This window comes from Falco punctatus (genome assembly GCF_963210335.1).
Source record: "Falco punctatus genome assembly, chromosome: 18".
Classification (NCBI taxonomy): Eukaryota; Metazoa; Chordata; class Aves; order Falconiformes; family Falconidae; genus Falco; species Falco punctatus.
In genome coordinates, this window is record NC_137598.1 from 5239305 (window position 1) to 5251456 (window position 12152).

A 12152-nucleotide genomic window follows, 5' to 3' on the forward strand; every position below is an offset into this window, starting at 1 on the left:
CCCCCTCGAGCCACCACGACCCGCAAGAGCACAGGGACCCCCCAAAGCCCGACCCCCAGCACCCTGCGTGGGGGTTGGGGGAGGGTCATGGTGGGTCCAGGGTCAGGGCAGGGGTCAGGGGGGTCGAGGGGGTTCAGGGTCGGGGGGAGTCTGGGAGAGGTCAGGGGGGTGGGAGGGTCCAGGGATGGAGGGGTCGGGGGGGGGGGGGGGGAGTCGGGGGAGGGGGGCGCTCGGGAGGGGGGGTCAGGGGGGTCCCCGCACTCACCGGGTCCTCGCACCAGGCGCATCGCGGGTGGGAGCGGACACACGCCTCGCAAGACGCGTGGGGCTCGCAGGACCCTGGGGACACCCGGGGGGGGGCTCAGAGGGTCTGGAGGGGTCAGTCCCCTCCGTCCCGCGTGCCCCCCCCCCTCCTCACCTGCCCCAGCCCCTCCCTGGGCCACCAGCAGCAGCAACAGCAGCAGGAGCCCCCCCGGCCGCCCCATGGCCCCGGCGCGACTGTGAGACGGGGCGGGGGGAAGGGGGGGGGGGGGGGGGGGGCGGGGGCCGCATCCTGCCCGCAGCGGGGGGGGCCGAAACCCCGCAGGTGCGGAGCCGGAGCCGCACCCTGACCCCCACCCACCCCGCAGGAAGGACCCAGGGGTCCGCCTTTCCCCCCCACCCCGGGAGGGGGGCACCGTGCCGGGAGGGGGGAGACCCCTGGGTGGGGGTCGGGGTCTGGACCAGCGGGGCACCCCGGGAGGGGGCGGTCGGGGTGCCGGAGGGGGACACAGGGGCACTCGGGGGGGAGCGGGGTGCGGGAGCGGGGAGCAGGAACACCCTTGGGTGGGGGGTCGCGGTCCCTGGGGGCCCACAGCGGCGTTTGGGAGGGGGTCGGGATGCGGGGAGGGCAGGAACACCCTTGGGTGGGGGTCGGGGTCGGGGTGCCGGAGCACTGGGGGGGGAGGGGCCCAGGAACACTCGTGGCTGGGGGTCGGGGCGCCGGGGGGTCCCGGTGCGGCTCCGCAGGGCTGGGGCGCCCCCCGGCGAGAATCTGCAGCCCCCCCCAAGCGTCCCCACTGTCCCGGGGGGGGTTCCAGCACCCCAGGGTGCCCCCCCCCCTCACGCCAAACTGTCCCACACCAACCCGGGGTGGGTCCCCTAGCGGTGCCCCCCCGACCTCCCCGAGCACACCAGGACCCCCCCAAATTTCCATCACTTTATTTTGCAAAAATAGAAAAGTCCCGTCTCCCCCCCAGCAAGGGGGGGCGGGTGGGCTGTAAACATGGCAGGGGGACCCCCCCGGCGAGGGGGGCCAGCTCGGACACGGGGGGGGGGGGGGGGGCAGCAGGGGGGCAGCGGCAGGGGGCCCCCCCCCCCCGGGGCCGGGGGGACCCCGGTGTAAACGCAAAGGAATAAATAACGGGTGAAAAGTGCTGCCCCGGGGGGGGGGCACCCCCCCGTGTAGTGTAACAGCACCCCCCCCCCAAGGGCTGTGCACCCCTAAAATAAGGGGGGGGCAAACTGGGGGGGCAGGGACATCCCCCAAAACCAGGCTTGCGGTAACAGACGTTTGGGGGTGGGGCAGTTTGGTCCTGGGGGTTGTTGGGGTGTGACACCCCTCCCCCCCAAAGCTGCCCCGGGGGGGGGGGGCACCGGGCAGGGCCCCCCATGGCATTAGGGTCACCATGACTATGGCTTGGACCCCCCCCAACAATACGGGGGGGGTTGGGGGGGGTCACCTCGTGTCCCCCATCTTTGGTCTCTATAGTGTTCTGTGCCGGGGGGGGGGAATGGGGGGGGATTTTGGGGCCCCCCCACCCCAACAGCGTCAAAAAGCAACACCCACAAGCAGCTGCTCCCCCCCTCCCTAAAATATAAAATAAACCAGCTAATAAAATGCCCCCCCCCCCCCCCGGCATGGGGGGGTCCTGCCTGTACCCCAGCAGTGCTCGGGGGGGGGAAATGGGGGTGCCCCCCCCCAAATCCACCCTGTCTCCAATAAATAAAGTCCCCAACGCCTGGGTGCCCCCCCCCCTCCCGCTTGATGAGGGAGAGGGCGTAAAGGGGGTAGGGGGCACCCGAAGGGTGTCAGGCATCAATTGGGGGAGGGGGGGCAATTTCTGTCCATCATTGCCCCCCTCAAATCCCCCCCAATACAAGGCGGGGGCGGCAGAGGGGCAGGGGGGGGCTTTGGCATGAAGCTGAGGTTGGGGTGGGGGGGCCCCCCCGGGCCCCCCAGCTTAAGGCAATAGCTGTGCCATGGGGTCTCCCCAGGCCGACTCCGTCAGTCTCTGGAGCCCCCCCCAAAATTGGGGGGGGGGCACCGTGGGGGCTCCCCCTCCCCGGAGTGAGGGGGGGGCCCTGGAAGGCAGTTGTGAATGTCCAAGTGCGGCAGGGGGTGGCGGGGGCCCCCCCCAGCACAGGCGGGGGGCTATGGGGCGCTGGGGGGGCCGGGGGGGCTGTCCTGGGCGGCAGGGGGCTCTGGAGGCGGGGGGGGCCCCGCTCCCGCCTCCTCCTGGAACATCTCGGGGTTCTCCAGCATCTCCCGGATCAGGGGGGGCATCGGCCCCGGGATCTCCATCTTCAGCGTGATGGCTCGCTCCGCGCCTGCGGGACCCCCCGTCAGCCACAGCCGGCCCGCGGCCGCCCCCCGCTCGGACCCCCCGGCTCCAGCCCTCCCTCTGGCTCCGACCCCCCCAGCTTCCCCCCACAGACACGTTCCCCCGCGCATCTCCCCATGAGCCTCCCCGCCACCAGCCCCTTCGAGCCCCCCAAACAAGCCCCTGAGCTGCCCCCACGCGTGCTTCCCCGTGCACTTCCCCGTGCACTTCCCAGTGCACTTCCCTGTGCTTCCTCAAGCACTTTCCCACACACTTCACCACACGCTTCCTCACCAGCATCCCTGCCAGCTTCCCAAGGCACTTCCCTGTGAGGTTCCACACATACTTCCCCCTGCACTTCCCTGTGACCATCCCTGCACGCTTCCCCACAGGCAGCCCCGCACGTTTCCCATCGAGCTTCCCCACATGGTTCCCTGCGCACTTCCCAGCGAGCATCCCCACACTTCCCTGCGCACTTCCCAGCGAGCATCCCCACACTTCCCTGCACACTTCCCAGTGAGCATCCCCACACTTCCCTGCACACTTCCCAGTGAGCATCCCCGCACTTCCCTGCGCACTTCCCAGTAAGAATCCCCACACTTCCCTGTGCACTTCCCAGCGAGCATCCCTGCACTTCCCTGCGCACTTCCCAGCGAGCATCCCCACGCTTCCCTGTGCACTTCCCAGTGAGCATCCCCACACTCCCCAGTGAGCATCCCCACACTTCCCTGCGCACTTCCCAGTGAGCATCCCCGCACTTCCCTGCGCACTTCCCAGTGAGCATCCCCACACTTCCCAGCGAGCATCCCCACACTTCCCTGCGCACTTCCCAGTGAGCATCCCCACACTTCCCAGCGAGCATCCCCACACTTCCCAGCGCACTTCCCAGCGAGCATCCCCACACTTCCCAGCGAGCATCCCCACACTTCCCTGCGCACTTCCCAGCGAGTACCCCCGCACTTCCCTGTGCACTTCCCAGTGAGCATTCTCACACTTCCGTGCGCACTTCCCAGCGAGCATCCCCACATTTCCCAGCGAGCATCCCCACACTTCCCTGCGCACTTCCCAGTAAGCATCCCCGCACTTCCCAGTGAGCATCCCCGCACTTCCCAGCGAGCATCCCTGCACTTCCCTGCGCACTTCCCAGTGAGCATCCCCACACTTCCCACACTTCCGTGCGCACTTCCCAGCGAGCATCCCCCCTTCTAGCCCCACCCCCACGCACAAGCCCCCCATTCCCAGCCGCACGGTGCCACCCCCGCCCCCCACCCCCCGCTCCTGGGCCGGGGGGTCCCGGGGGTCCCACCCTTGGTGCTGATGCCGCGCAGGTCCGTGATCTTCATGAGCATGCGGGGGAACATGTGGGGCTGGCGCGGGCGGCGGCGACGCGCGTACACCTTCAGCGCCTCCAGCAGCGGCTCCTGCAGCCGCTCCACCTTCTCCGGCTCCTCCAGGTCCATGCGGTCTGGGGGGCACAGGGGGACCGTCACCCCCCGGCCCTGCGCCCGGGTGTCCCCACGTCCCCGCTGCCTCCTGGCCTGGGGGTCCCCGTGTCCCCATGTCCTCCTGGCCTAGGGGTCCCCGTGTCCCCATGTCCTCCTGGCCCTGAGGTCCCCGTGTCCCCATGTCCCTGCTGCCCCCCAGCCCAGACATCCCCATGTTCCTGCCACCTCCCATCCTGGAGGTCCCCGTGTCCCCGCTGCCCCCTGTCCCGGAGGTCCCCATGTCCTCATGTCCCTGCTGCCTTCTGTCCTGGAGATCTCCACATCCCTGCCACCTCCCATCCTGGAGGTCCCCGTGTCCCCATTGTCTTCTGTCATGCAGGTCCCCATGTCCCCACTACCCTGTCTCGGAGGTCCCTATGTCCCTGCTGCCCCCTGTCCTGGAGGTCCTCATGTCCCCACCACCCCCCATCCCAGAGGTCCCCATGTCCCCACTGCCTTCTGTCCTGGGGGTCCCCATGTCCCTGCCACCTCCCATCCTGGAGGTCCCCATGTCCCCACACCCCCCATCCCAGAGGCCCCCGTGTCCCCAGCACCTCCCATCCCGGAGGTCCCCATGTCCCCACACCCCCCATCCCAGAGGTCCCCATGTCCCCACACCCCCCCATCCCAGAGGTCCTCGTGTCCCCAGCACCCCCCATCCTGGAGGTCCCCACGTCCCCATGTCCCCACAGCCCCCATCCCAGAGGCCCCTGTGTCCCCACACCCCCCATCCCAGAGGCCCCCGTGTCCCCACACCCCCCATCCCGGAGGTCCTCATGTCCCCACCACCCCCCATCCCGGAGGTCCCCATGTCCCCATGTCCCCACACCCCCCATCCCAGAGGTCCCCGTGTCCCCAGAACCCCCCATCCCGGAGGTCCCCATGTCCCCACACCCCCATCCCAGAGGTCCCCATGTCCCCACACCCCCCATCCCGGAGGTCCCCATGTCCCCATGTCCCCACACCCCCCATCCCAGAGGCCCCTGTGTCCCCACACTCCCTATCCCGGAGGTCCCCATGTCCCCGTGTCCCCACACCCCCCATCCCAGAGGTCCCTGTGTCCCCAGCACGCCCCATCCCGGAGGTCCCCGTGTCCCCACCACCCCCCATCCTAGAGGTCCCCATGTCCCCACCACCCCCCATCCCAGAGGCCCCTGTGTCCCCACCACCCCTCATCCCGGAGGTCCCGATGTCCCGATGTCCCCACACCCCCCATCCCGGAGGTCCCGATGTCCCCATGTCCCCACACCCCCCATCCCGGAGGTCCCCGTGTCCCCCGCCCCGCCCCGCCCCGCGGGGGTCCCGCGCCCCCACCGCCGCAGATGAGGCAGATGGCGCTGAGCAGCCCGGTCTCGGTGTCGTCCATCTGCAGCGGCAGCAGCTGCCCGGCGAAGGCGAAGACCAGGTCGGTGAGGGGCCCGAACCCGGCGTTGTGCATCTGCGTGCGGTTCAGCGTCAGCCCGTCCGAGAAGGTCATGGTGTCCTGCTCCGGCGTGTAGCGCGTGCAGATCCGCAGCATCTGGGGGCAGGGGGCAGGGCATGGGGCACCCCCACCCTGCTCAGAGCCCCCCAGGACCCCCACCAGGAGGGCATGGGCATGGGGCACCCCCACCCTGCTCAGAGCTCCCCAGGACCCCCACCAGGAGGGCATGGGGGGTCAGGGCTGGCACGCCCCCCCCCCCCCCCGCAGCCCCCCAGGACCCTCACCTGGAGGGCATGAGCATGGGGCACCCCCCACCCTGCTCAGAGCTCCCCAGGACCCCCACCACGAGGGCATGGGGGGGTCAGAGCTGGCACAGGGCACCCCCAGCCCCCCAGACCCTCACCAAGAGGGTGTGAAGGGGTCAGGGCTGGCACAGGCCCCCCCCCTGCAGCCCCCCAGGACCCTCACCTGGAGGGCATGGTCATGGGGCACCCCCCACCCTGCTCAGAGCCCCCCGGGACCCCCACCAGGAGGGCATGGGGCACCCCCTACCTCCCCTGCAGCCCCCCAGGACCCCCACCAGGAGGGCATGGGGGGTCAGGGCTGGCACGCCCCCCCCCCCTGCAGCCCCCCAGGACCCTCACCAGGAGGGCATGGGGGGGTCAGAGCTGGCACAGGGCACCCCCAGCCCCCCAGACCCTCACCAAGAGGGTGTGAAGGGGTCAGGGCTGGCAAAGGCCCCCCCCCGCAGCCCCCCAGGACCCTCACCAGGAGGGCATGGGGGGTCAGGGCTGGCACGGTCCCCCCCCGCAGCCCCCCAGGACCCTCACCAGGAGGGCATGGGGGGTCAGGGCTGGCACGGGGACCCCCCTGCAGCCCCCCAGGACCCTCACCAGGAGGGCATGGGCATGGGACACCCTCCACCCTGCTCAGAGCCCCCCGGGACCCCCACCAGGAGGGCATGGGGCACCCCCTACCTCCCCCGCAGCCCCCCAGGACCCTCACCAGGATGTCGAGGCAGGCGGCCTTGAGCAGGGTGATCTGGTCGGCCATGCTGAGCGCGGTGAAGCCGGGCAGGTGCTTGGCGAACTCCACGATCTTGATGATGCACTTGGTGGCCAATTCGCTGAACTTGTCCCACAGCCCCAGGTCCAGCTGCACCCGGTGGTCAGCGCTCGAGTTCTGGGGGGGAGGGGGGGCACGACACACAGCAAGGGGAGTGAGCCCCGGTGCTGGGGGGGGGGTGCTGGCCCCCCCGTGCCCCCCCGTGCTCACCGTGGTGTACTTGCCCAGCTGGCAGAGCGAGGGGAAGGTCTCCTGGTGGGCTCTGCTGACCCTCCGCACCAGCTCCTCCAGCTCCGGGCTCAGCTCGTAGCTCTCGGGCACCAGCTCCTCCTTCACCTCCTTCTTCTTCTTGTTCCTGTCATTACGGACGGCTGCGGGGCCGGGGGGGGGGGGGAGGTCAGGGGGGGTTTGGGGGTGCCCCCCACCCCCTCCCCAGGCGGTGTTTCCTGACACCCCACCCCCCCCCTTTCAGCGGGGCTCAGGGACAGGATGCGCGAGCAGGATATCCACATATAGCACAATGCAGCCACAGGGGATGCCAAGCCCCCCCACACCCCGGGGGGGGCACCGGCCAAAGCCCCCCCCCCCCCGCACCCCCAGCGGGGGTACACATGGGCCCTGCTTCCCCACCACCACCCCCAGCCCCAAATCCTTCAGCCCCACGGCGAGGGCGCCCAGCGCCACGGGGATGGAGCCGATGAGGCGCGATGCCCAGGGAGGGGGCGGACGGCGGGGGGTGCCCCCCCGGGACCCCCCCGGACCCCGGCGCACCTTCCTTGGACATGCCGACCTCGAAGCACTTCTGGAGGCGGCAGAACTGGCAGCGGTTGCGCGTCACCTTGTTGATCTGGCAGTTCTTGTCCTGGTGGCACGTGTACACCATGTTCTTCTGGATGCTGCGGCGGAAAAAGCCCTGGGGGGGGCACACGGGGGGGGGACGGGGGGCTGGCGGCACGCCTGGGGGGCTCCCCCATCCCCCCAACTAGGCTCCCGCTCCCAGCTCCCCAGGTCCCCCCCAGCAAAGCTCCCCAGCACTCAGGGGGGGTCCCCAGTGTCTGTGGGCTGCTCCCCAGCATCCCCCAGGGGATTCCCCAGTGCCCCCCGGGGGGGCTCCCCAGCACCCCTCAGGGGGTGCCCCAGCTCCCCAGTGCTCCCAGCAAGGCACCCCACTATCCATGAGCTGCTCCCTAGCATCACCCCGAGGGGGGGAGGGGGGCCGTGCCTGGAGGGGTCCCCATTGCCGACTCCCCATTGCCCTCAGCAAATCCCCCCAACATCCCTGGGGGGGCTCCCCAGTACTCCCAGCAAGGCTCCCTGGTGACTAAGGGTCTCCCCAGTGCCCCCAGAAAGGCTCCCCAGTGCTGGGGGGGGGGGTCCCAATCCCACCAAGGGCTCTCCATTGCCCCCAGCAAGGCTCCCCAGTGCCGGGGGGGTCCCAATCCCCCAGGGGCTCCCCATTCCCCCCACAAGGCTCCCCAATCCCCCAGCAAGGCTCCCCAGTGGCCGGCCGGGGTGTCCCACTGACCCCAGCAAGGCTCCCCAGTGCCCCGGGAGGCGCCCTATCCCCCCAGAGACTCCCCCCTCCCCCCACAATGCTCCCCATTGCTGGGGAGGGGTGGTGCGTCCCAACCCCCCCAGTGCCCCCAGCAAGGCTCCCCAGTGCCCAGGGGGGTCCCACTGCCCCCACAAGGCTCCCCAGTGCCGAGGGTCTCCTAGTGCCCCCGGTCAGGCTCCCCAGCGCCAGCTCCCTAGTGCCTGGGGGGGTCCCCACGCCCTGCCGTAAGGTCCCCAGGGCTTGGGGGGGGGGGATGTCCCTGCGCCCCCCCCTCACCTTGCAGCCCTCGCAGGAGCTGACGCCGTAGTGGTACCCCGAGGACTTGTCGCTGCAGACGAAGCAGGGCTTGTAGATGCGGGGCGGGGGGGGCGGCGAGGGCGAGCTGGGCACCATCTCCTCCGAGCTCCTGCTCTGGGTCTCCACGGCTGGGGGGGGGGGACAAGGCGGGGGGGGGGGGTCAGGCAGCTGCCAGAGACACCCCCCCCCCCCTCCAAAACCTGCTTGGGACCCCCGAGGCTGGGAGATGCCACCACCCCACGGTGCTGGCCAAGGGGAAACTGAGGCGGGGGGCGGGGGGGGGGGAGCCTGGCTGTCCCCATCCTGGGGGGCCAGGGGCGACACAAAGTACGGGGGGGGGGACACAAGGCGAGGGGGTGCAGCCCAACACCCCCTCCCCACGCTCCGACTCCCCCCCTCCCCACGCTCCCACTCCCCCCCTCCCCAACAACCCCGCAGCCCCAAAACCCAAAGCGGGGGGGGGGGCATCCCAGCACGGGGTGGGTGACATCAGTGTCACCGCGGCGGGGGGGGAGGGGGGGGGGGGGCGCGGACCCCACCCTGCCTGGCGGGCGCCTGGGGGTGGGTGAGGTTTTTTTTGTGTGTGTGTTTTTATAAAAAAAGCCGAAATTGCTGAAATTGAGGAAATTCCTGCCCTCGCCCGCGTCAAACGGCCCATTTATAACCAGCCCTAAAGCGGTTGCAGCTGGGCTGGGGGGGGGGGGCTGTGGGGGGGCTGTGGGGGGAGCCCCCCCTCGCACACGCGTGTGCACACACACACAAACGCGCACCAGGCGTGCCCGAAACCCAACGCCCCCCCCCGCGGTGTGGGTGTCCGTGTCCCCCCCGTCCCCCCCCCCCCCGAAACCGCAACTGGGCGCCACACCCTGCGACACCCCCTCGAGGGGAGGGGACATGGGGGGGGCCCCCAGACCCGTGTGGGCACCCCCAGTTTGGGGGGAGGAGTCTGGATCTGCCCCCCCCGCCCCCACGCTGTTGGTGCAGCGGGGCGGGTGGGGGGTGGGGGGCACATCAGGGCGCCCCCCTGCCCCGTGCCTCAGTTTCCCCTCAAAGCCAAGTTTTGATTTTTTTTTTTTTTTTTTTTTGGGGGGGGGGATGACCTAAATCCAAGCACCCGCCCCCAAAACAAACCAGCACCCCCCATGGGGGGGGGGCACACAACGCTGTTGGGACCCCCCCTCAGTTTGCGGCGGTGCATCTGGCTCCAAGGAAGGATTAATTGGGGGGGTGGGCAGGGGGGACGCCCCCTCGCAGCCTGGGGGTGCTGCCCGCCCCATGCTGGGCTGAGGGGGGGTCCCCAGCCCCCCCCCCCAGCCGGGGGGCAGCGCGGGGCGGGGGCGGCCCCGCAGGGGTTAAGTGCCACATTGGCAGCGCCGGGCGGGCGCGGCGGCTGAACTGGAACCAGTTGGGCCGGGGAGCTGGGAGGGGGGGGCGCGGGAGGGGCGCCCCGCCTGCGGGTACCGCCGGGGGGGGGCGCTCCGCCTCCAGCCCCCCTCCCCCTCCCCAAAGGCGGCGGGACCCCCAAGCGGTGGGACCCCCCACCACACACACCCCCCCCAGCCTGTTTGTGCCCAGATTTCCGCGGGGGGGGGGGCGGCGGGGGGAGAGGCTGCCCCCCCGTGGGTGCCCCCCCCCCAAGAGGGTCCCTACCGCTGCCCCCCCGTGGGTGCCGCTCCGCGCGCCCACCCCCCGCGGCCCCCGCCCCCACCCCGGGACGGGGGGCACGACAACACCCCACCACCCCGCTCCCCCCCCTTCCCCCCCCCGCGTCACGCACTCGCACGCGCATCCACACCCACGCGCGTCACACGCGCCCACGCGCTTGCACACGCACTCGCCCGCCCGCGCCCCCCCCCTCCGCGGGGGTCTCGCCCGCCCACGCGTGTCATGGCCCCCCCTCGCGTGTCACAGCGCCCCCCGCGCCTCCCCCCGCGACGCCCACTCGTGTCACGGCCCCCCGCGGCGCCCCCGCGTGTCACGGCCCCCCGCGCCCCCCCGCGCATCACGGCCCCCCGCCCCCCGCGCCCCCCCCGCGTGTCACGCCCCCCCCGCGGCGCCCACGCGTGCCCCGTACCGCGGCGGGGCGGCGGCCAGGCGCAGGGGGGGAGCGCCCCGCAGCGCCCCCCCGCGCCCCCCTTGCGCGGCGCGCAGGCCCCGCGGTTGGTCACGTCGTGCAGCCGCCGCGGCCCCGGCGGCGCCCCCCGGCTGTCGAACATGGCGGCGGCCCCGGCGGCGGCCCCGGGAACGCGGCGGCGGCCCCAGACCCGGCCCCGCTCCCGGCCCCGGGGTGCGGCGCGGCCCGGCCCGGCCCCGGGCCCCAGCCACCGGCGCGGGGCGGGGGGGGCGGGGCCGGCGGGGCGGGGTGGGGCGGGGCTTGGCGGGGCGGAGCGCCCCGTGGGTGCGCGCCCACGCGCGGTGCCGCGCGCGCGCAGGGGGCGGTCCCGGGCGCGCGCGGTGTCACACGCGCGGTTTCACATACGGTGTCACAGTGTCACACACACGGTGCCGCCGAGTGTCACAGCGTCACGTGGTGTCACACACACGCAGTGTCACACACACGGTGTCATGATGTCACGCACACAGTGTCACACACAAGCAGTGTCACGGTGTCACACACACGGTGTCACAGTGTCACACACACGCAGTGTCACACACATGCACTGTCACACACATGCAGTGTCACACACATGCAGCATCATGGTGTCACATACACACAGTGTCACACACACACTGTCACACACAAGCAGTGTCACACACATGGTGTCACAGTGTCACACACACAGTGTCACACACATGCAGTGTCACTGTGTCACACACACAGTGTCACACACACAGAGTCACACACAAGCAGTGTCACAGTGTCACACACACGGTGTCACAGTGTCACACACACGCAGTGTCACACACATGCAGCATCATGGTGTCACATACACACAGTGTCACACACACAGTCACACACAAGCAGTGTCACACACACGGTGTCACAGTGTCACACACACGCAGTGTCACACACATGCAGCATCATGGTGTCACATACACACAGTGTCACGGTGTCACACACACACAGTGTCACACACACACACAGTCACACACAAGCAGTGTCACACACACGGTGTCACAGTGTCACACACAGTGTCACACACATGCAGCGTCATGGTGTCACATACACACAGTGTCACGGTGTCACACACACAGTGTCACACACAAGCAATGTCACAGTGTCACACACACGGTGTCACAGTGTCACACGCGATGTCACACACACACGGTGTCACAGTGTCACACACAGTGTCACACATGCAGTGTCACACACATGCAGCATCATGGTGTCACATACACACAGTGTCACACACACACAGTCACACACAAGCAGTGTCACACACACGGTGTCACAGTGTCACACACAGTGTCACACACATGCAGTGTCACTGTGTCACACACACAGAGTCACACACAAGCAGTGTCACACACAAGCAGTGTCACAGTGTCACACACACGGTGTCACAGTGTCACACACATGCAGTGTCACACACATGCAGCATCATGGTGTCACATACACACAGTGTCACGGTGTCACACACACACAGTGTCACACACACACACAGTCACACACAAGCAGTGTCACACACACGGTGTCACAGTGTCACACACACGGTTTCACACACATGCAGTGTCACTGTGTCACACACACAGTGTCACACACACAGAGTCACACACAAGCAGTGTCACAGTGTCACACACACGGT

The 12152-nt window shown here is 69.9% G+C and overlaps 1 protein-coding gene across 4 annotated transcripts; it reads right to left on the reverse strand.

The window, feature by feature from the left end:
• Nucleotides 1-1184: 1184 nt before the first annotated feature.
• Nucleotides 1185-10750, reverse strand: RARG (retinoic acid receptor gamma). 4 transcript variants are annotated; one of them, XM_080367987.1, is made up of 8 exons: nt 10481-10747; nt 8386-8534; nt 7326-7416; nt 6765-6925; nt 6495-6671; nt 5381-5585; nt 3889-4047; nt 1185-2589 (listed from the first exon to the last, which is right to left on the reverse strand). In XM_080367987.1, exons 1-8 carry the CDS (start codon nt 10620-10622, stop codon nt 2414-2416), a joined length of 1260 nt encoding a protein of 419 aa, XP_080224113.1. In that variant the 5' UTR covers nt 10623-10747; the 3' UTR covers nt 1185-2413. The 4 variants fall into 4 exon arrangements, with proteins under 4 accessions (XP_080224113.1, XP_080224112.1, XP_080224111.1 ...); XM_080367986.1 differs by having other exon boundaries at nt 7326-7467; nt 10481-10746; XM_080367985.1 differs by having other exon boundaries at nt 6495-6925; nt 7326-7467; nt 10481-10750.
• Between the last annotated feature and the right edge of the window lie 1402 nt (nt 10751-12152).